At 38.2% G+C, this 27,195-nt stretch overlaps 1 protein-coding gene across 1 annotated transcript; it reads left to right on the top strand.

The window, feature by feature from the left end:
- The first annotated feature begins 659 nt into the window (after positions 1–659).
- On the top strand, positions 660–14,264 carry mapk12a (mitogen-activated protein kinase 12a). The gene is made up of 12 exons (XM_061970103.2): positions 660–1,111; positions 5,464–5,593; positions 5,683–5,741; positions 5,822–5,933; positions 6,012–6,041; positions 6,166–6,213; positions 8,577–8,691; positions 11,514–11,585; positions 11,744–11,823; positions 11,976–12,054; positions 12,438–12,611; positions 13,790–14,264. Exons 1-12 carry the CDS (start codon positions 993–995, stop codon positions 13,855–13,857), a joined length of 1,086 nt encoding a protein of 361 aa, XP_061826087.1. The 5' UTR covers positions 660–992; the 3' UTR covers positions 13,858–14,264.
- Positions 14,265–27,195: the final 12,931 nt, after the last annotated feature.

Genomic DNA, 27,195 nt, shown 5'->3' with positions numbered 1-27,195 from the left:
AACATGCAAACTCCACACGGAAAGATCCCGAGCCCGGGATTGAACTCGGGACTACTCAGGACCTTCGTATTGTGAGGCAGATTCACTAACCCCTCTACCACCGTGCTGCCCCCATACAGACATTTTGAATGGATTTATTTTATTAGCTCAAATCTCTCAATCAACTTCATCCCTAAAGAAAAATACCAAATGTAATTATTCATATCCTTTATGAAGGCCTTTTAATCAAATGTCACAGTTGTCAATTCGTATACATTTGCATAAGATTAGCTATTTTACCAATTTAAACCTGTGACATTATCTTATCAAACGGCCTTCAAAATTGTGAATATTAAAAAACAAAACATATATTTGATATTTTGGCTTAAGTTAACACTGAAGTTTAATGAGATTTTTTTTTTTTTTTTTTTAAAGAGTCAAATGATTTCACGGTTTAAAAAAAAGACTTAATGTCTCGTATGTTCTGTTTGGCTTTGAAAATAATTAAAATAATAAAGCACCCCACAATGTAGCAATTTGATTCCTAAAAAAGAAATGTGCCCCTTTACAGCCAGGTAGATGCGCTGATCTGCCCGTGGCAGTTTTTTCCTTCGAAATGCAATATAAGTTAAACCATACAAGGTCTGTGGTGACGTTATGTTTTATCACGTGGCACTGAGCTAGTTTAAATCGGGTATGTACGTCACTTTTCCGAAAAATATGATCGTGTTTACGTTTATGGTACGATAATTTGTCATTTCCCATCTGGCAACGCAACGAACTAGTCCCGTGTCACGTTACACATTCCAGGTGTCTCACCTTTGCTAGCAGCCACCGTTCAAACATACAGGAGGAGTCGGGACGGAAGTGGTTTGGTCGACTTTAGGGTGCGTCCTGCCTCACACACACATCCCCACCAAGGCGCAATGAAGGCTGGAACCATGGACGTGTAGCTTTCTAAAAAGACTGAACCTCGGAAGAAGAAGAAATCCATTTTTTAATCGCAAACAAACATGACCAACCGTGTAAGACCGGGCTATTATCGTCGGGAAATCAACAAAACATTATGGGAAGTACCAGACAGGTACCGCGAGCTGAAGCAGGTGGGGACGGGAGCTTACGGCACTGTGTGGTGAGTAAAATGTAAACAAAAGTGGCCAAAATCGATCAAAAAAAGTCAATTTAAAGGCTTTTGTGTGGAGTGCCATGTTAACAAAGGGTCGTAGGGAGGGACAGATGGCGCTATACATTCAGCCTGGCAACCCAATTGTGTCGTGTTTTAACAAAGGACAGCTTGTGTATCTTCACACATTTATATGTGTATGTATATATATATATATATATGTGTGTGTGTGTATATATATATATATATATATATATATATATATATATATATGTATATATATATATGTATATATATATATAAGTGTGTGTGTGTGTGTGTGTGTATATATATATATATATATATATATATGTGTATATATATAAATTTTGTCACACATACACAATGTACAATTGTTTCGTTCAATTCTATTGGCGTCTTCCTTTAGAACTGTCCGTTGATTCTCGCAGATTTGTTGTCAATCATTTACCCCAGTGGGCGGGGCTTACTCAGACAATAACAAACAAGTCTCACAAAATTAGTATATCTTGTTTGTTTGCTGTATATTATATGTCATTTCTGACTCATGAATATACACATACATGTACATGATATAATGGAGATTTTTTTTTGGAAAATCACATTTTTTCCAAGCTCAGTTGACCAGTTCTCAAACTTTTTTTCACCAAGCACCACCTCAGAAAAGATGTGGCTCTCCAACTACCACCATAATGACCAATATTAAAATACAGTAGCATAGTAGGTCTAAGTATTCATTTGGCCACAGTAACATTGGATACAGTTTGAGCCAGGGGTCCCCAAACTACGGCCAGCCAGCGTCCAAAATCCGGCCCGCGGGAAGTCCCAAGTTAAAATATATATATATATATATATATATATATATATATATATATTTTTTTTTAATTATTTTTTTTTTTTTTTTTTTTTTTTTAAATCTGTCCTTTCTGATCCATTTTTTACCGCTTGTTACTCTCGGTGTCTCCTAGCCGCTCAGGCAAATCATATTGTATAAAAATGCATTTTTATACAATGTGACACTATTGTTCTTTTTTTTTTTTATATATATATAAATGTCTAATGATAATATCAATGAGGGATTTTTAATCACTGCTATGTTGAAATTGTAACTAATATTGATACTGTTGTTGATAATATTCATTTTTGTTTCACTACTTTTGGTTTGTTCTGTGTCGTGTTTGTGTCTCCTCTCAAATGCTGTTTATTGCTGTTCTGAGTTTTGCTGGGTCAGGTTTGGTTTTGGAATTGGATTGCATTGTTATGGTATTGCTGTGTATTATTTTGTTGGATTGATTAATAAAAAAAAAAATGTTTTAAATCAATTAAAAAATTTTTTTTTTTTTTAAAAATGAGAATCAATTCTGAATCGCATAACGTGAGAATCGCGATTCGAATTCCAATCGATTTTTTCCCACACCCCTAATATGTATATATATGTATACATTCATTCATTCACTAATTGACTGAAAGAGCCGCACGTGCATTTTATATATGTATGTATATATATATATATATATATATATATATATATATATATATATATATGGCCACCGGCCAAATTGTTTTAAACCAATGCGGCCCCCCGATTCAAAAGTTTTGGGGACCCCTGGTTTGAACAGTAACACTGTGTTTGAATATTTAATTGAGTGATTCTTTGGTGTATCACTAGATTGAGATGGACAATGTCATATTACTATTAGTTTATATTATTATTGTAGGCTGCATCATACTTACAGATGTTTCTAATATGTTGTCTTAGAAGTGCTGTACGGTGCGACAAATTTACTCGCAAATGCGCCTAAAAATAGACCGTGTGACTTAAAAAAAAAAACTACAACTGTTGCACATGTGCAAAAAGGGATTTCAACCTTTTTGTCGCATTTTGCGCCTAAAATAAATCCATCCAAATTTGTACTACAGTAAAATTTTCGCCCATCTCTGCAGCATGTTTGAAATAAATTTAAACTATAACCAAATTATTGATCACTTGCGCTGAGCGCTGTGTGTATCCTCCCACACCACCCCACCTGTGCCATGCACAGAGGGGAGCGGGACTGCTCCTCCTCGCTCACACACTCAGTGTTCAACATTGATGCAACTAGATCTTAGTTGAAGGAACTGGTCAGTAAAAGACAATGTTTTTTTTCACCACCACTTGACACAAACGCTCTTAATTGGCGCTAGTAACTGTGAGGGTCGGAGGGAATATTGAACAACAAACTTGCTATTCAAACAATATGCTGTTTGTTGACAAGAACATACAGCCATGGAAGCACATTCGATCCTTTTATTAAGCAGAGGTAACACGAAGCAGTGAAAGATCCAAAAGAGCTGCCGACAAACACAGCTCAAACTCAGACTCCTGAGTGGCTCGATGACGTCACACGTCACTAGGCAACATGCACCGCCTTTTAAAAGGCACAAGCACACACTGAAACTCATCTTAACTGCATGTATGCCAGATATTTGAAGGTTTTTTTTAAGTAACACATTAATTTCCGTAGTAATTAATTACATTTATTAAAGAGTAATTTAGTTAGTAATTCAAAGTTTCAATCAATCAATCAAAGCTTATTTATATAGCCCTTAATCACAAGTGTCTCAAAGGGCTGCACAAGCCACAACGACATCCTTGGCTCAGATCCCACATTAGGGCAAGAAAAAACTCAACCCAATGGGATACATTGAGAAACCTTGAAGGGGACCGCAGAAACCCCACCAGGCGACCGGTGCAATGGACGTCGAGTGGATCTAGTTAATAGTGTGAGAGTCCAGTCCATAGTGGGGCCAGCAGGGGATCATCTTGAGTGGAGACAGGTCAGCAGCGCAGAGACGACCCCAACTGATGCACAGATGAGTGGTCCACCCCGGGTCCCGACTTTGAACAGCAAGCGAATCATCTGTGGTCACCTAATAACCTCTCCACGCAGGAGAGGGGGGCGGAGCAGAAAAGAGACGGCAGATCAACTGGTCTAAAAGGGGGGTCTATTTAAAGGCTAGAGTATACAAATGAGTTTTAAGATGGGACTTAAATGCTTCTACTGAGGTGGCATCTCTAACTACCGGGAGGGCATTCCATAGTACTGGAGCCCGAATAGAAAACACTCTATAGCCCGCAGACTTTTTTGGGGCTCTGGGAATCGCTAATAAGCCGGAGTTCTTAAAACGCAGATTTCTGGCCGGAACATGTGGTACAATGCAATCAGCAAGATAGGATGGAGCTAGACCGTTTAGTATTTTATACGTAAGTAGTAAAACCTTAAAGTCGCATCTTAAGTGCACAGGAAGCCAGTGCAGGTGAGCCAGTATAGGCGTAATATGATCAAACTTTCTTGTTCGTATAGTTAGGAGGAGATGCCTCGTTAAGGGAAAAATTCAATTACATTTTTGTAAAGTAACGAGTAACTATAATTAATGACTTTTTTAAAGGTTTTTTTTTTTCAGAAGAAAGCCTGTCACACAGCATAATGAAGCAGTTGGCAGGTTGGTGTTCCTGGCTAAAATCGTTGGGTGTATGTTCTGTAATATTGTTTATTGTTAAAGGTCAATTATATGTTGTGAAATTAATAACTCTCAGAAGTAACAATGATTATATTTAAGCAGATTTCTTGCAGTGGATCCAATTTGATAAATGTCCTCAATGTTGTCTGCTATTTAATAATTTATATTTCATCTACAGTATTTATTTTTCATGTATTTCTATTATTTAATATATTGATTTAATGTTGTCAAACAATTATTTATTATTATTATTATCATTTATTAATCACACATACATTTTGATTAATTGCAATTAATCATAGTAACTACTTAAGTCATTTATGTTTAAAAAAGACCCCAGTATTCAGAACATTTTTTAAATGTTTATTTGAATGCACATCATTTATTTTCTCTAAACTCTGTATTAGAGTTTTGTCTAAACTCCTGTCTGGCTGCATTTTGATGCAGAATTTGCCAGGAAGCACAACAGTTAGTCTCCTCACTCATCTTTTCACTGATGTATGCTTTGACCTGATCACCAACCGTTTAATAACTCACGTGATTAACTGTGTGATTAATCTGCGTTTATACATGATGTGATCATTTTTGTGATTAATCCCACGTGTTAAATTTGGCCACCCTACTTGATTTTACACTTTTTTTTAAATTCTTTCTTTTTTTCATCACTGAATAGCTTTGGCGATCTGTTACCTCCTTGCCTATGAACACATTATATTGGGACTTTCTGAATGCCAATGTTTATTACTCCATTAAACACATTGATAGTTCTTCAAAATTGTTGTTTGTACCAATCATTTTTTTTCTTCAAAGAAGTAAAGCTGTGATGCATTTTCTCCTCGCAGCTCAGCAGTGGACTTCAGAACCAGAAACAAAGTGGCCATCAAGAAACTATATCGACCTTTTCAGTCGGATCTGTTTGCCAAACGAGCCTACCGGGAGCTCAGGCTCCTCAAACACATGAAACATGAAAATGTAAGAAGGACAATTCCCTTTTCTATTGTACTCTTTTAAAATATAACACGCTTATACATAATGATGCTGTTTGTGTTTCTCTGTTGCAGGTGATTGGTCTATTAGATGTGTTTACTGCAGACCTCTCTTTGGACAAGTTTAACGATTTGTAGGTGTAAAAAATGCTGCTTGTGTGTATGGTAAGTTGCTGTTCAGTTCACACTCAAAATGCACCCTTTTACCCTCAAGTTATCTGGTGATGCCGTACATGGGAACAGACCTGGGCAAGCTGATGAAGCTGCAGAGGCTGTCTGAAGAAAAAATCCAGTATTTAGTCTATCAGATTCTCAAAGGGCTAAAGGTGAATAACTGTCATTGTACCTCTTGTTGTATACCTGTAATTGTTCTTCATATCTTCTTTTATCTTATTTTATTACAGTATATTCATTCTGCTGGCATCATTCACAGGGTAAGTTGCATTTAGTTGTCCTGAATGTTATCTAATCCACACATGTCCTATCCCAACAGCCATTTCTTAACTCTGATTCAACTTGTTTGCTTCAGTGCCTTATTTAAACTTTTTTTTTTTGCAGGACCTCAAACCAGGAAACCTAGCCATTAACCAAGACTGTGAGCTCAAGGTACAGTCACACACAATTCCTGTCTCATAACCCAAACACAAGCAATGTTGTAGTAAAACTCAAAAAAAAAAAAAAACATGTTAAAACTACATTTACTTGTCAGTGACCTTTTTCCATTATAGCCACAAAAATAAATATGCACCTCCACTTTGATAGTAATTCACAGAGCAGGCAGCCTTTCTGAACAATGTAAAATAAATTAGGTGATTATTTTTATTTGATGTATTTATTGTGTATAGACCAACAATATTATTATTCATGTTCATGTTACTATTCAAGTCATTCATCTTACTATTGACATCACTAGGGGTGTTCCGACGCACCTTTGTCTCTTCCGATACGGATATTGGAGCCTAGAGTATTGGCTTATACCGATACAATATCAGCACAAATCATCCATCCATCCATCTTCCTCCCCTTATCCGAGGTCTGGTCGCGGGGGGAGCAGCTTAAGCTGCGAAGCCCAGACTTCCCTCTCCCCAGCCTCTTCGTCCATCTCCTCCAGGGGGATCCCAGGCCATCCGGGGGAGACATTGTCTTTCCAGCGTGTCCTGGGTCTTCCCCGTGGCCTCCTGCCAGTCGGACGTGCTTATAGCCTATCATGTTTACCTGTTATAAATGACTTGACTAAAATACAAGAAAAGACCAAGTTTATGTGCTTATTGAAGGGCATTTAGATGTTAACTGGCTGTCTCGCTTTGTACAAGTAAACACACTCCTCAATCTCGTTACCCTGCGTCCTCAATCTCGTTACCCTGCGTAATGACAATAAAGCTGATTCTGATTCTGACTGCAGGAACGCCTGTATTGCAGCTTATATCAAAGCCAGCCAATATATTTTTTGCTGATATTGGACCGATATCATTGCCATTTTATATTAACAATCAAGCCAAACTATAAATAATTGCTGAAAAATGGGTAGGATAAAATAAGCTTGGCTTCCTTGAAGGAGAACATCATCACAATTTCAGAATGGTTAAAACCATTAAAAATCAGTTCCCAATGGCTTATTATATTTTTCGAAGTTTTTTTTCAAAATTTTACCCATCACGCAATATCCCTAAAATAAGCTTCAAAGTGCCTGATTTTAACCATCGTTTTAAACACCCGTCCATTTTCCTGTGACGTCACATAGTGAAGCCAACACAAACAAACATGGCGGAAAGAACAGCAAGCTATAGCCACATTAGCTCGGATTCAGACTCGGATTTCAGCGGCTTAAGCGATTCAACAGATTACGCATGTATTGAAACGGATGGTTGTAGTGTGGAGGCAGGTAGCGAAAACGAAATTGAAGAAGAAACTGAAGCTATTGAGTATATCGGTTTAAACCGTATGCAAGCGAAACCGACGAAAACGACACGACAGCCAGCGACACGGGAGAAAGCGAGGACGAATTCGGCGATCGCCTTCTAACCAACGATTGGTATGTGTTTGTTTGGCATTAAAGGAAACTAAGAACTATGAACTAGGTTTACAGCATATGAAATACATTTGGCAACAACATGCACTCTGAGAGTGCAGACAGCCCAATTTTCATTAATTAATATATTCTGTAGACATTCCCTCATCCGCTCTCTTTTCCTGAAAGCTGATCTGTCCAGTTTTGGAGTTGATGTGAGCCAAGACATCCAGGGGGTTTAGCTCGCTCGTCTGCGGGAACAAACTGCCGCCATTGCTTGCCGTGCTACCGAGGTCCTTTGTCCCCAGAATTGCTCAAACACTCCGGCAGATTCAATGGGTGTCTGGCGGCAGATTTCTTTTACTTTATCGTTGGAAATGCATCTGCTTTGAGTGTCTCAGGATATCCACACATTCTTGCCATCTCTGTCGTAGCATAGCTTTCGTCGGTAAAGTGTGCGGAACAAACGTCCAATTTCTTGCCACTTTCGCATCTTTGGGCCACTGGTGCAACTTGAATCCGTCCCTGTTCGTGTTGTTACACCCTCCGACAACACACCGACGAGGCATGATGTCTCCAAGGTACGGAAAACAGTCGAAAAAACGGAAAATAACAGAGCTGTTTTTACTCGGTGTTTGAGAAAATGGCGGATTGCTTCCCGATGTGATGTCACGTTGTGACGTCATCGCTCCGAGAGCGAATATTAGAAAGGCGTTTAATTCGCCAAAATTCACCCATTTAGAGTTCGGAAATCGGTTAAAAAAATATATGGTCTTTTTTCTGCAACATCAAGGTATATATTGACGCTTACATAGGTCTGGTGATAATGTTCCCCTTTAAAGCATGTTTGAAATAAATTAAACAATTACCAACATGACTGGAGTGGAGTTTTTGTCGCTGACAAAATGTATCCTGATGTCACGATGACCTTGTTGTGATTTACTTTGTCTTGTCCTGTCAGATATTGGACTTTGGTTTGGCCCGGCAGGCAGACAGTGAGATGACCGGGTACGTGGTGACTCGGTGGTACCGAGCACCAGAGGTCATCTTGAGCTGGATGCACTACACCCAGACTGGTAATAGATATCTTGTTGTCAAGAGAAACCCTGTTTTTGTCATACATACAGTGGGGCAAAAAAGTACTTAGTCAGCCACCGATTGTGCAAGTTCTCCCACTTAAAATGATGACAGAGGTGTGTAATTTTCATCATAGGTACACTTCAACTGTGAGAGACAGAATGTGAAAAAAAATCCAGGAATTCACATTGTAGGATTTTTAAAGAATTTATTTGTAAATTATGGTGGCAAATAAGTATTTGGTCAATAACAAAAATTCAACTCAATACTTTGTAATATAACCTTTGTTGGCAATAACAGACCATTTTTGCACACACAGTAGCTGGTATTTTGGCCCATTCCTCCATGCAGATCTTCTCGAGAGTAGTGATGTTTTGGGGCTGTCGCAGAGCAACACAGACTTTCAACTCCCTCCACAGATTTTCTATGGGGTTGAGGTCTGGAGACTGGCTAGGCCACTCCAGGACTTTCAAATGCTTCTTACGGAGCCACTCCTTCGTTGCCCGGGCGGTGTGTTTGGGATCATTGTCATGCTGGAAGACCCAGCCACGTTTCATCTTCAAAGCTCTCACTGATGGAAGGAGGTTTTGGCTCAAAATCTCACGATACATGGCCCCGTTCATTCTTTTCTTAACACGGTTCAGTCGGCCTGTCCCCTTAGCAGAAAAACAGCCCCAAAGCATGATGTTTCCACCCCCATGCTTCACAGTAGGTATGGTGTTCTTGGGATGCAACTCAGTATTCTTCTTCCTCCAAACACGACGAGTTGAGTTTATACCAAAAAGTTCTATTTTGGTTTCATCTGACCACATGACATTCTCCCAATCCTCTGCTGTATCATCCATGTGCTCTCTGGCAAACTTCAGACGGGCCTGGACATGCACTGGCTTAAGCAGGGGGACACGTCTGGCACTGCAGGATTTGATTCCCTGTCGGCGTAGTGTGTTACTGATGGTAGCCTTTGTTACTTTGGTCCCAGCTCTCTGCAGATCATTCACCAGGTCCCCCCGTGTGGTTCTGGGATTTTTGCTCATCGTTCTGATGATCATTTTGACCCCACGGGATGAGATCTTGCGTGGAGCCCCAGATCGAGGGAGATTATCAGTGGTCTTGTATGTCTTGCATTTTCTGATAATTGCTCCCACAGTTGATTTTTTCACACCAAGCTGCTTGCCTATTGTAGATTCACTCTTCACAGTCTGGTGCAGGTCTACAATTCTATTCCTGGTGTCCTTCGACAGCTCTTTGGTCTTGGCCATAGTGGAGTTTGGAGTCTGACTGTTTGAGGCTGTGGACAGGTGTCTTTTATACAGATAGCGAGTTCAAACAGGTGCCATTAATACAGGTAACGAGTGGAGGACAGAAGAGCTTCTTAAAGAAGAAGTTAAAGGTCTGTGAGAGCCAGAGATCTTCCTTGTTTGAAGTGACCAAATACTTATTTTCCACCATAATTTACAAATAAATTCTTAAAAATTCCTACAATGTGAATTCCTGGATTTTTTTTTCACATTCTGTCTCTCACAGTTGAAGTGTACCTATGATGAAAATTACAGACCTCTGTCATCATTTTAAGTGGGAGAACTTGCACAATCGGTGGCTGACTAAATACTTTTTTGCCCCACTGTATATATGTGCAAACTCAAGACTGCCAGATAGTTGACAAAAAAAATGTGAAACCTTCAGTTAACAGGCGTGAACTTGTATGTAAGTGAAGAGAGTATTTGGCAAGTAAATTCTTGTCAGGACAGCTACTGTATGTTCTCAAAGCATTTTCATCGCTGCATTTTGTCATCCACTGATTCTACAGCGTTTTTGGGAGTCACCTACTTATATCTGCGCTGTAGTAAGTCCATTAATCAAGTAAAATTTACTTGTAAGACCAAAAACAGTGCACATCTTTGTTGTACTTTTTGGTGTAATTGCACATCAAAAAAGTATAGATAATATGTATATCATATATATATTTTGTAACATCGCAACATTTACCACATTTTATTTATCTAACAAGTGTGAAATGTTTTAAATTAATAGCATGGAATAAACTGTTGCCTATGTCTAATAATTGAGTTGATAAAACGCAGGAAGCAGTAAACAATTAAAATATTATATTTGGAATTTAGTATTTAACTTATTAACATATTTTCCTCAGTAGTTATTGGGCATGAATTTAGTAACTTTTTGTAAAAAACTAAGACTTTTATAGATTTACACAATAATATTTATAGTTTTCTTTTTTTGTGTGTCTAATTTTGGTTTCTAACTAGATTGCGTGCAAATAATTTGTACCTTTTTGTTTTGTAAATAATATTATTTTCTATGGCTATTATGTGATCCTACACCTGCTATACGATACTTGCTGTTGGTTTATTTGGCAATTATGAATGTGTGTATTCCATTTTGCCTTAATGTTGTACATGTATCAAAGTATTGTGAAATTTTACACCCCAGGAAGAATAGCAGCAGCTATTGGGGATCTTATTAAACAAACATACAATCATAATCCAGTGTATAGTACATAATATAATACCATTTGTCCTGCAAAAATAATGGAATGCACACATTGGAATTGTATGTTGCAATTAGTATTCATTTCCGTATTGTATTAATATTATTATAATAAACATTGGGCATTATGCATTAACAAATGTATAGTTGTGGAAACAAATATGTTGTTTGTTTTATCACCTTGCAACATTAGTTTGCCTGGGTGAAAATGTTCCCTTGTAATATTTAGTATTGTCCACTAGAGTGCGCTGTTACCTATTTTGAATGAAGTGTGAACTGGCTGTCAACAATGACGTCTTTTGTGCTTCTTCCTCAGTGGATATTTGGTCAGTAGGCTGCATCATGGCAGAGATGCTTCAAGGAAAACCTCTTTTTAAAGGCAATGACCGTATCCTTTTATTATTTCACACACTCGTTTTCGTTCATTGTTCATCCTCAACATGTGCATGATTTTGTTATACAGGGTGATTTAAACTATTGTTTTCATTCAGGCTTCAGTTTTGAAATATATGCATCATCTTTGACTCCTTGACCTCTTCTTATTAGACCTTGATCAGCTGACTGAGATCATGAAAATCACAGGAACACCCTCTCAGGAATTTGTAGCAAAACTAGAATCGGAAGATGTGAGTTATTTCATAGCACAATTGGTGCCAGTTTTTTCTATTCTGTTACATTTTATGATGAAGGCTTTACTAAAATGGATCGTTATGGTTCTATGTGCATATCTATTTTGACTTTTCTTCGAATTTAAATATGTGGATTTTTTATTTTTAAGGCCAAAAGCTACATCAAAGGTCTTCAAAAAGTAGAAAAAAAAGACCTTCAGAAGGTGTTTGCTACTGCCAAACCACAAGGTGTGTACTTTTCAATCTGATTTTTTCTCACTTTCTTTTATTTTATTTTACTGCACGTTATATTCTGTCAGGGTGCTTTCCGCTACTATTTGCTAATTGTTTGTTTAATTGTTTCCGGTCTAATCTTTTCTTCTACCGTCCACAAATGTTGACATTTAATAAACACCGGAAGTAAACAAACTAATGACAAAATATAAACACATGCCATTTGTCAGTCTTCGACATGGAGAAGGGATTGGATTAAATTGGCTCTGCTTTGTCCTCTTCCTTTTTGGACAAATTGAATTGTGCGTGCTTATGTAACCGTGTGATGTTCCTTAACGTGGAAAGCATCTCTATAACCATTACTATTCATTGATTTCCTTTCTCTTGTTTTCTTTTAGCTGTGTCTGTGCTGGAGCGCATGTTATTACTGGATCCGGAAAGCAGAGTGACGGCGGCAGACGCCCTCTTGCTGTCGTACTTTACCGAGTTTCGAGAACCTGAGGAGGAGACAGAGGCTCAGCTGTATGATCACTCCCAGGACAACACAGACTTGCCTTTGGAACAGTGGAAACGTAAGGACGCCAGTAGGGTTGTGCGACATAGACGATATACATTTGATAAATTTGACCACCGATAGAGCGTTTAATACTATTGTCATATTGTGATTATGCATGTTGATGACACATTCTAGTTGTGTCCTGCAAATTTGACAGTGACAAGTGAATTAGGGCGTGCTCAACGCAATGTATCTAATGTTCCTCCCCAGTGCAGCTTCTAAATTAATAATCCTCGCATCCATATTGTCAAATATACTAAGTTTCTTACAAGTACCATTATCATTGGAGTGCTACAGGACAAATAATAGCGTAACATGCTACACTGCACACCGTAGGAGGATACAAAAAGCATACTTAACTGCTAAGCTAAAGCTTTTGAATGTAAACAGGTGGGTGGACCAGCACAAATATTGACAGTAACGATACCAAGTATAGTATCAGTACATAGTCGGTAATACAATGATTAGATATATTTTTTTTCCTGTCACAAAATAAATTAGCGTTTTTATTGTTTACAACTTCAAGAAATAAGAGCCAATAGTAGTTTTTGCTTTGGTTAGTTATTTTTCTCTATTGATTTTGTTTAACAAAAGGACATATTTAATTTAAATTGTTAAAGCGCTATCCTGTGTTTTTGTCGGATTACAGTTGTGATCAAAAATTGTATAATTTTATTCAGCCTGAAAATGTTTTAACTATGAACATTGGTATGACCAATTTTGCCCCAGTAACTACTTGGTGTTAGATCAATATCCAAATTTGTAGTATCGACCAAAACTAATGTAAAGTATCTAACAGAAGAATTAAGTGATTTTTACATTTCAACAGAAGTGTAGATGGAAGCATGTTACAACAGAAAGTAACCAGGTATTAACAGTAAATTAACAAATAGATCAATAATAGTTTGGAGAAAATAATCAAACTGGAAATTATGCAATATGTTACGGCATACGTTGTCAGCAAATTAGGAGGCTTTGTAAGCTATTTTGAAATGTTGGATATTTTTTAAATAACCGCCAAACAATATATGGGGATATAAATCGTTATCGCAAGAGGCTGCAATATATATTGCAATATAAATTTTAGGCCACATCACACATCTGTAGAAGAATGCATTATCAGTTCAAATGGGACAATACTACAAATATGAACCTTAGTTTTGCGTAATGAATTGTTCTCTATGTTGTTTTTAGGTCACACTTTCACAGAGATCTTAACCTTCAAACCTGTTGTGCCAGAATCCAAGGAAACTTCTTTGTAGGACAGAAAGTGTCCGCATCATCAGGTCAGGTCGGCAATGTGCTGTCTTTTTGACTTACCAGCAGCCTTGGTTTGCCTTATTAACACACGTTGGGCCTGCACAGCTCTTTTCACTGCACAAAACATGGTACCTCAATCACATGAAAATTCTAGGATCACAATTTGGTTGACTGTTGTTCACTTGGTACAATCAAATTACTTTTTTTTTTTTACAGTGGTACGCATGAAATATGTCTTCAAAATAAGTACATTTGTTATGTGTCTGTGTAGAAAATTGTGCTCATATCAATTTTTCTCAGTCGCTTCTATAGTAACAGTTGTAAATGTGTCGTTCTAGTTTCTAATTATAGGATTTATTTCCTGCTAAATATCTGCATTGGTTTTGTGGTACCTTCTTTCTTAACACAATATTTTAATAATCTGGACACTTTTTATATGTCTCGTTCCATCTTTCATAACGTTGTCCAATATGTTTTCACTTCACTTTTTCATAAAAATATTGTTTACACTCATTTGTCAAACTAGCCAGGCGTCTAGTTGCCAAGCAAAACATTTTTTTTAAATGTTTTTATCATGCACACTTAAGTTTTGGTCTTGTGTTCTGAAATAATATTCATAGTTTGTTATGCTACAACAATACAAACTAACTTATAAGTACTAACATGCTTAAACAAGTCACAGTGGCATGTAAATTAGCATGAAGGAATGTGCGGTTTGTTAATAAAAGAAATACAACACTTGTGTGCTCGGCTGTTTTGTTTTTGATGTCATTATTTGTCACGTGGTTTTGTGACATGTTTATTCAACATGACTTTTAAAATGTTTTTTTTAAATAACATGGAATTTAAAATTCTCAAGTGATTCAGCCTGTTTTCTGAAAAAAATACAGTTGCACAAAATGTCAAATGTTAAGCGACAATCATGTTTTTTTAATTAAATATAACTTCATTAATCTCCGAGGAATGAAGGTTCCAAAAAAAGCAACAACATATTCAGTGTACAAGACAATAGTAGCACATTACACCGAGTAAATGTGGACTAATATAAAGTATGAGTATAGAAAAAAGAGGTGGTTTTTTTGTGACGCCACAACATAGGGTTCTAGACCAGTCATGAAGGGAAAGTGTGACGACGACTATAGAACTTGCTTTTTGCAGTGGAAAGAAGAGTCAACACTCATTTCTGTACCAGCAGCTCAGTAAAATGTGGTTAAACCAACAATATTTAACCACAAATAAAAACAATGTGAAAAAGACTCCCCTCCCAAGAACAAGCCTTTATTAGTCCTAATTTACTGTCCTTGTTGCTTTTAAATTATTCTAATTAACACTTTCACTTGTGTAACAGATTTTTAATAGTGCTGTGCCTTCCTCCGATTCCTTCAATGTGCAACAATCCATCACATGACCTCAAACGGTGAGTCCATGATTTATTTTTATGTCTCATAGACATTGCTGAACTTATTTTTACATGCACATGCCAGTTAAGAATGTGGAGATGTTCAAATTTGCCCGCAGAGTTAATAAAGGTTATATGATGGCAGCAGCTTGACCCTGGAACAGATGATTGATGCAGTATTTAAAAAATGTAATATGGGAAAATTGTTCCAAAGTCTAAGGTGTCTTAGTACAGATTGTGTTCAATCTCAGTGCAGGTACCAATAAATACTAGATATGTTTATAAATTAGTGCCATAAAATGACTGGTTAATCACACTTTTTAATTTGGGTTAATCATGATTAATCACCGGTTCTTATTTTCTTGCTAATTTAAATAACCCAATATTTGGACAAACATGCAACTTTATTGTCAGAATGTCATACAGGAACATTTTTTTTAATGTTTTCTTTAATGAAGGGAATTTATTTGCTAAAACATTGCTACAGTTTTTTTTCTTATATTCCCAGCAGGGTGCAATTTGCCAGTGAGTGCACCAGTGGGACTCTCATCACTCATCTTTGCACTGACATGCATTACCCTGATCACTGACTGCATAACACCTATGTGTCAAAGTCAAAGCCCACGGGCCAGATCCAACCTGTGAATGAATTATCTATGGCCCCCGGGATGATATTTGATTAGTATTAGAACCGGCCCGTAGGCCACAGCTGCCTGCTGCTGTTTTGCACGCACCAATACTCCAACGGTGTTGGCGCTAGGAATTTTCAAAATCAAGTCAGAAAAATGGTGTCCCCCAGTAAATAATTGGGGTCCCACTTTTTTGTAACCGTTTTTAAAACAAATGATAAATGAATGCATTATCCTGTTATATCTCACATTCTATATTGTGTTTTGGAAAAAGGTTGTCATTGACGTTACTTAATTCATTAAAAAAATAACACAAAAAAAAAGATTTTTATGCATATGTAAATGTATTCAGTTATAAACATTCATTCAGTTTCTTCTTCCCTTCATGGATTTAATCTTTATGGCTGCCGGTAGTTTTTTCTATATTTTTATTGTAATATTTTCAGAATGTGTTTGTTCTATTTTAGGCCAAAGTAAGACAAAGAAAACAAAGTGAAGTTGTATTTATTTTTAATTTTTAATTAGGGATGTCCGATAATATCGGCCGATAAATGCTTTAAAATGTAATATCGGAAATTATCGGTATCGGTTTCAAAAAGTAACATTTATGACTTTTTAAAACGCCGCTGTGTACACGGACATAGGGAGAAATACAGAGCGCCGATAAACCTTAAAGGCACTTCTTTTGCGTGCCGGCCCAGTCACATAATATCTGCGGCTTTTCACACACACAAGGGAATGCAAGCCATACTTGGTCAACAGCCATACAGGTCACACTGAGGGTGGCCGTATAAACAACTTGAACACTGTTACAAATATGCGCCACACTGTGAACCGACACCAAACAAGAATGACGAACACATTTCGGGAGAACATCCATATCGTAACACAACATAAACACAACAGAACAAATACCCAGAACCCCTTGCAGCACTAACTCTTCCGGGACGCTACAATATACACCCCACCCCGCCCACCTCAACCTCCTCAGGGAGAGCATGTCCCAAATTCCAAGCTGCTGTTTTTAGGCATGTTAAAAAAAATAATGCACTTTGTGACTTCAATAATAAATATGCCATGTTGGCTTTTTTTCCATAAATTGAGTTGATTTATTTTGGAAAACCTTGTTACATTGTTTAATGCATCCAGCGGGGCATTACAACAAAATTAGGCATAATAATGTGTTAATTCTACGACTGTATATATCGGTATCGGTTGATATCGGAATCGGTAGTTAAGAGTTGGACAATATCGGGATATCGGCAAAAAAGCCATTATCGGACATCTCAAGTTTTAATGCCATAATTTTAATAGTCCGGCCCGCGTGTGCACAGATTTTCCTCCATGCGGCCCCTGAGCTAAAATGAGTTTGACACCCAACAACACACACCGCCTTTCATGCAATCATCCACACTTAAGGCAAAGGAGTATGTACGGTCCAAAAATATTGTCTGATTAATCTGCATGTATACATGATTAATGCAATTATGTTGTGTGGTCATTCACATTAGTTAACAACTTATGTTTGACAGCCCTAAAATAAACATTTTGCAATTGATTATCTGCTGTGTATTTAATATGAAATATATAGCACCTTTAGTAGAATTGTATTCTATAGCGACAATTCGCAACAGGTTAGTTTAACATTGGGCAAGTCCACAATCATGATCCTCATACATTTTAAAACAGCAAACTGAACCCTTTATGAGCAAACACTTGGCGACGGAGGCCAGGAAAAACCTCAAACAGAACCCAGGCTCTTTGGTTATCTGTTGTGGGTTAAAGGGCACCTGGGTTGATTTTAATCTACATTTAAAACAATTCCTTGTGGTCTAGATAATATGTATTGGATGTGTTTTGGTGTAAATGTTGTGTAAATTCTGGTCCACAGTCACTTTCATTTTATGAGTCTGTCTGCAAGATGTTTGCAAATGAAACCACGCCTCACTCTCTCCAAAAAGTATCAAAATGTATCTTCTTGAAATGTACATTGTTTAAATATATATATATATATATATATATATATATATATATATATATATATATATATATATATATATATATATATATATATATATATATATATATATATATGGGAAACTAACATCATTGCTTTTTTATTTTCAGAAACGGTCAAAAAAAAAAAAACATTATAAAAAGTCACCCGGTCACGCCTGTACACTCTGCGATTAACTCAGACTCAGCATATAAAAACAGTTTTTACCAGCAATTTATGTCCCTGCATGTTGCCGTTATTATGTTAATGACAAGATTAGGTGAGAATCATACTTTATCCTACCTTTTTGTGTGTTTCCTCGCAGCCTGAGAGCTCGACTTAATGTCCAAATAAAAACGTCCACCTTGCTGTGACGTCACAACGTAGCCAAACTGCAAAACCTCGCAAACAAAGGCATCCAAAATTGCGTGCAAGCTTACGCCAAATGCATGAAGCTTATGATTTGATAATTTGGCGTCGTTTAACAAAAGTATCCAACATTGTAACATTTTTAGGTCACAAAAGATGAAACATTGAAAATCCTCATAGGTACTTGATACGATAGAGAGATGGAAAAGAGGGAGGTAGAAAGCGTAAAAAACGTACAGTATGGCGGGGTTTAGCGACGCTGGAAAGATTACTGTCAGCAGTACCGTATTTTTCGGACTATAAATATCTACTTTTTTCCTCAAGCTTTGAACCCTGCATCTTATACAAAGGTATATGGATTTTTCTCCGCCGAACGGCTAAATTATGGAATTAATTAATCAACAAAATCCAACAGTGTACTAAATTGACCCACTTTTAAAAACTGTTCAATCTCAAAGTGTTTACAAAATACCAGGAAGAAGAATGCTGATAAGCAACTTGAACCTTACTAAAAAGGTTCAAGTTGCTTATTCACCTCATAAAGGATGACTATAGACATCAAGGACTTTTTCTGTTTGGTTTGATCAGTCGTTTTACTGCCGTTTCACAAGCTCAGTTTGGAAACAATTAAGGGAGGTGAATAAACATTGACAAAATCTTTATGTAAATACACTATATTGCCAAAAGTATTTGGTCACCTGCCTTGACTCACATACGAACTTGAAGTGCCATCCCATTCCAATATAGTGTATCTCATTTCACAATGTATCTGCGACTTTTAGGTTGGTGCGGCTAATGTATGAAAAGTATTTTTTTCTTCTAAAATGTTGTGGGTGTGGCTTATACACGAGTGCGGCTTATAGTACGGAAAATACGGTATCTGTATTATGGTAATTGTATCACATAAATAGTTTTCCTGGTACTGTAGTATGTACATAAGTTTGCTGGTAAAACGTCCCATGGGTATCATTTAGACCTAGGGTTGTACGGTATACTGGTATTAGTATAGTACCGCGATACTAATGAATCATATACGGTACTATACCACCTCTGAAAAGTACCTGTCTGCCAACCCTCCCCCCCGCGCCCTCGTCGTCGTGACATTGCTGGTTTACAAGCAGACGAGCATGTTCGGCAGCGCACAATCACGGAGTACTTACAAACAGACACAGTGTGAAGAACGGACGCCTTGTGGCTTAAAAATTAACGATAAAGGTGAAGTTATAACACTGAAATGCCCTCAGGAAGAGGTGCTTTAAGACATGGCTAGCTAGCTAGCGGCTAAAGTCCAGCCTCAAGCGGCAGTGTTTTAGCTACTTCTAAATCACTAATCCTCACCTCCAGGGCGACAAATAAAGTAAGTTTCTTACAAGTATCATCCATGCAGGACGAGGAATAGCTAAACATGCTTCACTACACACTGTAGCTCACCGGCGTCACAACGTAAACAAACGCCATGGGTGGATCTACGCCTAACATCCACTGTAATGATACCAAGTACATGAGCGTATCTAGTCGATACTACTATTACGTCGACATTTTTTGGCATCACATCTTTCGTTTTTTTTTAAATGTATATTATGTTTATAAACTCAAGAAATATGTCCCTGGACACATGAGGACTTTGAATATGACCAATGTATGATCCTGTAATTACTTGGTATCGGATCGATACCCAAATTTGTGGTATCATCCAAAACTAATGTAAAGTATCAAACAACAGAAGAATAAGTGATTATTACATTTTAACAGAAGTGTAGATAGAACATGTAAAAAGAGAAAGTAAGCAGTAGATTAATAATTCATTTTCTACCACTTGTCCTTAATAATGTTGACAAAATAATGGAATAGAAAATGACACAGTATGTTACTGCATACGTCAGCAGCTAAATTAGGAGCCTTTGTTTGTTTACTTACCGGTACTAATAAAAGACAAGTTGTCTTGTATGTTCACTATTTTATTTAAGGACAAACTTGCAATAAGAAACATATGTTTCATGTACCGTAAGATTTGTTGTTAAAATAAAGCCAATAATGCAATTTTTTGTGGTCCCCTTTATTTAGAAAAGTATCGAAATCATTTTGGTACCAGTACCAAAATATTGGTATCGGGACAACACTATTTACGCCCATTTGTCAAAGATAAATTGTTATGAACTTCACTTGCTTTCTTTATCTACAGTATGTGCACTACCCTAAAACACTGACCACTTTGTGTTTGTATTTCACCCGAATGATGACCTGAATTTGCAATCGGTCTTTCCAAACGCTGCTTGGCCTTTTTTGAGGTCTGCAAATTGCTCCACTCGCTTTCTCGTCTGGCGGGTGTTAAATTTAACAAGCTTCTCTGGAGTGACCTCTGGGTCTTTGACTCTCGGGGGTGCACTTCCTGGGTTCTTCCCCTCCCCTGGCCAAACGTCGTGTTTCTTGTTGTGTCTCCCCAACGGTGCACAAACAGTCGACAGTTCGTTCAGAAGTCAGGGAGTCGTGCCGTTCCCGCTGCAGACAGGAAAACATTCCAAGTCCTCCTTTTTCCAACACGCAGCAGCAGCACGTGGACATGCAGGCTCCCTCTTTTTTTTGTCATGACCCCGCGGTTTATTTTCAGATAGTGTCGAAACAACATGTTTTTTCTTCACGGAGTTCACGTGCGTGTCCACATGCTGACATGTACGGCATTCACGTACACATCAGCTCAGAAGGGAGTAGATGTGGAATGATAGAATGCCAAAACAACTAAAGTGACCCAGGTCAGGGTAAAGAGGAATCGTACTGTATGTTTTTTAGGGGGTGGGTGGGAGGCCGACCTCAGCGTGCTAAGAGGATCAACACTTCATCCTTTGTGTTAATCTTTACACCACAACAAGAAGCGCTGCGGTGTTTCCACTCTTGGCTCCTTACTTTTAATTAGAATAAATCAAAATAACCGGGGCGCTGTTAAGCTGATTCAACAAATCATTTGGGTTGTCACGTCTTTGGTGCTGATCAGTATCAAGGACCCTTGCATAGACACACTAGAACAGACCATGGGCAAAATACGGCGGCCCGTTAAGATTTTCATTCCGGCCCGCCGGATGTTCTACATAATTTTGTTACATCTTTAAAGGGGAACATTATCACCAGACCTATGTAAGCGTCAATATATACCTTGATGTTGCATAAAAAAGACCATATATTTTTTTAACCGATTTCCGAACTCTAAATAGGTGAATTTTGGCGAATTAAACGCCTTTCTAATATTCGCTCTCGGAGCGATGACGTCACAACGTGGCGTCACATCGGGAAGCAATCCGCCATTTTCTCAAACACCGAGTCAAATCGGCTATGTTATTTTCCGTTTTTTCGACTGTTTTCCGTACCTTGGAGACATCATGCCTCGTCGGTGTGTTGTCGGAGGGTGTAACAACACGAACAGGGACGGATTCAAGTTGCACCAATGGCCCAAAGATGCGAAAGTGGCAAGAAATTGGACGTTTGTTCCGCACACTTTACCGACGAAAGCTATGCTACGACAGAGATGGCACGAATGTGTGGATATCCTGCGACACTCAAAGCAGATGCATTTCCAACGATAAAGTCAAAGAAATCTGCCGCCAGACCCCCATTGAATCTGCCGGAGTGTGTGAGCAATTCAGGGACAAAGGACCTCGGTAGCACGGCAAGCAATGGCGGCAGTTTGTTCCCGCAGACGAGCGAGCTAAACCCCCTGGATGTCTTGGCTCACATCAACTCCAAAACTGGACGGATCAGCTTTCAGGAAAAGAGCGCGGATGAGGGTATGTCTACAGAATATATTAATTGATGAAAATTGGGCTGTCTGCACTCTCAAAGTGCATGTTGTTGCCAAATGTATTTCATATGCTGTAAACCTAGTTCATAGTTAGTTTCCTTTAATGCCAAACAAACACTTACCAATCGTTGGTTAGAAGGCGATCGCCGAATTCGTCCTCGCTTTCTCCCGTGTCTCTGACTGTCGTGTCGTTTTCGTCGGTTTCGCTTGCATACGGTTCAAACCGATATGGCTCAATAGCTTCAGTTTCTTCTTCAATTTCGTTTTCGCTACCTGCCTCCACACTACAACCATCCGTTTCAATCCATTCGTAATCTGTTGAATCGCTTAAGCCGCTGAAATCCGAGTCTGAATCCGAGCTAATGTCGCTATAGCTTGCTGTTCTTTCCGCCATGTTTGTTTGTGTTGGCTTCACTATGTGACGTCACAGGAAAATGGACGGGTGTTTATAACGATGGTTAAAATCAGGCACTTTGAAGCTTTTTTAGGGATATTGCGTGATGGGTAACATTTTGAAAAAAACTTCGAAAAATATAATAAGCCACTGGGAACTGATTTTTAATGGTTTTAACAATTCTGAAATTGTGATAATGTTCCCCTTTAACATCAAAACTGTCGCCGCCATTATGATGCGCAGTGCTGTTTTTAAATTACCGTGAGTCTTGAACTATATAGAAAGTAATTTAATGGTCGAAATCTGCGCTTTTGGGTGTTATACGAGTTATTACGGTAATCTACGTCACAGCAGCTCAGACGAGGAACAAACCAGAGTGGGCGGGGTTTGTTTTCAGAGCAGCCAGCCCGAAACGCGTCTGTCAGAAACAGATGCGGAATATATCATATTGTAGATGTTTATTACACTTTGCATTCATGTTTTGCTGTTTTTTACATTTTTGTTGTGTTTTGCTTGGTCTGAGAAGTAAAAGAGGAGTGACGTTCATACGTTGTTAATATTCAGTGTTTTATTGTTCATAGTTAATATTGGAAATCCCACATTCTTTTTTTTAATGTACATTTTTTAAGTTAAAGTTAAAGTACCAATGATTGTCACACATACACAAGGTGTGGTGAAATTTGTCCTCTGCATTTGACCCATCCCCTTGTTCACCCCCTGGGAGGTGAGTGGAGAAGTGGGCAGCAGCGGTGGCCGCGCCCGGGAATCTTTTTGGTGATTTAACCCCCAATTCCAACCCTTGATGCTGAGTGCCAAGCAGGGAGGTAATGGGTCCCATTTTTATAGTCTTTGGTATGACTCGGCCGGGGTTTGAACTCACAACCTACCGATCTCGATGCGAACACTCTAACCACTAGGCCAGTGTTTTTCAACCACTGTGCCGCGGCCGTGAGATGCAGTCTGGTGTGCTGTGGGAGATTATCTAATTTCACCTATTTGGATTAAAAATATTTTTTGCAAACCAGTAATTATAGTCTGCAAATGATGTGTTGTTGTTGAGTGTCGGTGCTGTCTAGAGCTCGGCAGAGTAACCGTGTAATACTCTTCCATATCAGTAGGTGGCAGCCGGTAGCTAATTGCTTTGTAGATGTTGGAAACAGCGGGAGGCAGTGTGCAGGTAAAAAGGTGTCTAATGCTTAAACCAAAAATAAACAAAAGGTGAGTGCCCCTAAGAAAAGGCATTGAAACTTAGGGAAGGCTATGCAGAACGAAACTAAAACTGAACTGGCTGCAAAGTAGACAAAAACTGAATGCTGGACGACAGCAAAAACTTACTGTGGAGCAAAGACGGCGTCCACAATGTACATCCGAACATGACATGACATGACAATCAACAATGTCCCCACAAAGAAGGATAAAAACAACTGAAATATTCTTGACTGCTAAAACAAAGTAGATGCGGGAAATATCGCTCAAAGGAAGACATGAAACTACTACAGGAAAATACCAAAAAAAGAGAAAAAGCCAACAAAATAGGAGCACAACACTACACACAGGAAAACAGCAAATAAGTCCAAATAAGTCAGGGTGTGATGTGACAGGTGGTGACAGTACACCTACTTTGAGACAAGAGCTATATTGATGCATGCTTGGTTGTGCTTTAAAGTCATATCCAACAATTGCGACAACCACTTTTTACTGTCAACTGAGTTTCGTTTTTAAGTGATTTCTGCTGGTGGTGTGCCTCCGGATTTTTTCAACGCAAAAAAATGTACCTTGGCTCAAAAAAGGTTGAAAAACACTGCACTAGACCACTGAGTAGGTCAGTTTTGTGTCCCATTCAGTAAAAAACTGTAAAATTCCATTCCGTTTTTTTGAGGTGGTCTGTCATAACTTTTTTAGAACTCCATCGGACATTGTGACTTTTGGTATTAAAGTTCCTGAAAAAAAGGGCCCCCAAACACACATACTGTACAGCAGGTTTTTACAGCTAAATGTGTACGTATAATTTATACACACTTGGCCCCCCAGACACATTTTTTTCTCTGAATTTGGCCCCCCGAGTCAAAATATTTGCCCAGCTCTGCATTAGAAGTACATGAACAACACTAGGACACATGTCCTTGTTTGTGTCAAAGCTTGGCGCTGATTTAGGTTTTGACACCGCAGAGTGTTTGTTCGTTCGTTACGTTCGCTTGGTTTTAATGCGAGTTGTTTTGAATTGCGCTGTGTGAAAAACGTACAGATGTCTGCCTTTGCTCAGGACAGTGTTGTGTGTAAGCTGGGAGGAGAGCATTTACTGTTATGCATCAACATGTCTTGCGTGAATGCTTGATTTATTTTATCAATGAATTGTTGCAGCACTAATCTAGGGTAGGGCTGCAACAACTAATCGATTAAATCGATTATAAAAAATAGTTGCCGATTAATTTAGTCATCGATTCGTTGGATCTATGCTATGCGCAGGCAATTTTTATTTATTTTTTGTAATATTTTTATTTATTTTTTTAATAAACCTTTATTTATAAACTGCAACATGTACAAACAGCTGAGAAACAATAATCAAAATAAGTATGGTGCCAGTATGTTTTTTTTTCAATAAAATACTGGAAATGATAGAAATGTAGTTTGTCTCTTTTATCCGATTATTAATCGATTAATCGAAGCAATAATCGACAGATTAATCGATTATCAAATTAATCGTTAGTTGCAGCCCTAATCTAGGGGTTTCTATGTTGCGTTGTACTGCCTTAAGCATCTTTTTAGACTTCAGTTCATTTCTTGGTTGATGTATTACCTCAGTACCCACACGTAAACACACATCCAGTATTCCCACTATAGGCCATGGGTACCGTGATGGACCTGGCCCATGATTCCCCTTTCCTCCCATGGCCCCTGCTGGCCATTTGTGTTACCCTTTGCTTGTCCCCTCACGTTCATTCTGATCTTTTAAGGCTAATTCAGTGAACTTTCTAGTCCTATTTCAAGTCTGATTTATTCATTTTTTGAGAGAATGATCGCAACCTTTCTGTGCATTTGACTTTTGGATTATTTTTAGTCTATGTATTGTATGTACACAGCATTATGACATGTGTTGGTCTTAAGCTTATAATAGAGTTTGTAGCCATTTGACTATGTATCCTTTATTGACTATGGGGGACTTTAACAAGTAACTAATACTCATTCAATTTCAAATATTAGTTCTGATGGGAATGCAGATCAATGTGGAAAGGTGGGTTTATTTATACAGCACAATTTGAAGAACATTACAGAACATTACAAGAAGGCAACATTAAAACTAAAATATTCATAATTTGAATTAAAAACATAAAATCATCACAAAAACTATTATAATTATAATTAACATCAAAGAATCTAGATAAAATACTTTCAGTTGTCATTTGCACAATTACTGTATTTTTCGGACTATAAGTCGCAGTTTTTTTCATAGGCCGGGCTCCAGTGCGACTTGTATATGTTTTTTTCTTCTTTATTATGCATTTTTGGCATGTGCGACTTATACTCCGGTGCGACTTATACTCCGAAAAATATGGTACACATGTTTTCAGCCTGGAGTGGAAGATTGCCAATGTTGAGGTCTGTCAAACATCTTTAGCAAGACTATTCCATATTTTAGGAGCATAAAAGTAATACTCAGCCCTACCATGTTTGCTCCTGACTCTTGGCACCAGCAGGATACCACTTTCTGAGGTTCTCAGAGCCGGAGATGGTTCATATGGTTCATGCCAGAGTTGTGTTTGGCACAAGACCATGGAAAGACTTGACTTGTACACAAGGAGAGTTGTTTTAAAGTCTATTCTCTGAGCTACAGAAAGCCAGTGCAGTGACCTGAGCACTGGACTAATATGGTCGTATTTCCTGGTTCTAGTCAGGACTTGAGCAGCAGCATTTTGGATGTACTGCAACTGCTTCACAGCTCGGTTAGAGAGCCCAGTGAGAAGGTGATTCCAGTAGTCCAACCTGCTGGAGACAAAGGCATGGATCAGTCTTTCTAAGTCTGATTTAGACATTATTCATCTGATTTTGGCAATGTTGTCCGGTGGTAAAACGCTGCTGATGTTATTGACTTCATGCGGCTGTTAAAGTTCAAGTCTGAGTCCATTATTACTCCCAGATTTCTAACCTGTTATGTTTCAGGCAAAGGGTCTCAGGTGACTAATAACAGTTTCTCTTGGCTTCTGTGGGCCAAAGACAATGATTTCAGTTGTGTCTGAGTTTAGCAGAAGACAATTATTTTTCATCCACGCACTAAACCGTTCGATGCCGCGACACAGTGAATCAACAATGTGTTGTTCTAAACTCCTCTTTCAATGAGCAGGAAAAAGGAGCCCAGTGGAGTTTTGCCATAGACCACAAACTATTTAGGACTGAATCCATGAATCTTGAAGCCAAAAAGTACGCGCCAATTTACTTAAATTGCTTCAAGATGAAATTAATGAAGAATCAATAGATACAGAGAATCAGAATCAGAAACACTTTAATAATCCCAGAGGGGAATTTAAGATTTTCAGCACAATCCCATTCAAGAGCAGACAAACATTACAGGGAGACAGAACAGGATCGCTGACGGGTCTGCCAACTTTCGGCGCCCCTTACAAAACAGGTGAAAAACAGGTAAACGCTGGGGGGTGAGAAAAAAAAAATCAGTCTAAGCTTGGGCCCTGGAGAGGGGTTCCAGACTGAGGCCAAGGGAAAAAAAAACAACAACAACAAAAACCTCATAGCCATAGCACAAATAATCA

The sequence above is a fragment of the Nerophis lumbriciformis genome, linkage group LG10 (genome assembly GCF_033978685.3).
Source record: "Nerophis lumbriciformis linkage group LG10, RoL_Nlum_v2.1, whole genome shotgun sequence".
NCBI lineage: Eukaryota > Metazoa > Chordata > Actinopteri > Syngnathiformes > Syngnathidae > Nerophis > Nerophis lumbriciformis.
The sequence above is the reverse complement of the archived record's forward strand: the minus strand, read 5'-3'. Positions and strand labels throughout refer to the sequence as shown.

Bases quoted from the DNA above. Each gene is read 5' to 3' on its own strand.
- mapk12a (XM_061970103.2), top strand. From the start codon at position 993: ATGACCAACCGTGTAAGACCGGGCTATTATCGTCGGGAAATCAACAAA. The intron at 6,214-8,576 runs GTACAGTCACAC...TTGTCCTGTCAG, and splicing joins ACCAAGACTGTGAGCTCAAG to ATATTGGACTTTGGTTTGGC. The intron at 12,612-13,789 runs GTAAGGACGCCA...TGTTGTTTTTAG, and splicing joins GCCTTTGGAACAGTGGAAAC to GTCACACTTTCACAGAGATC.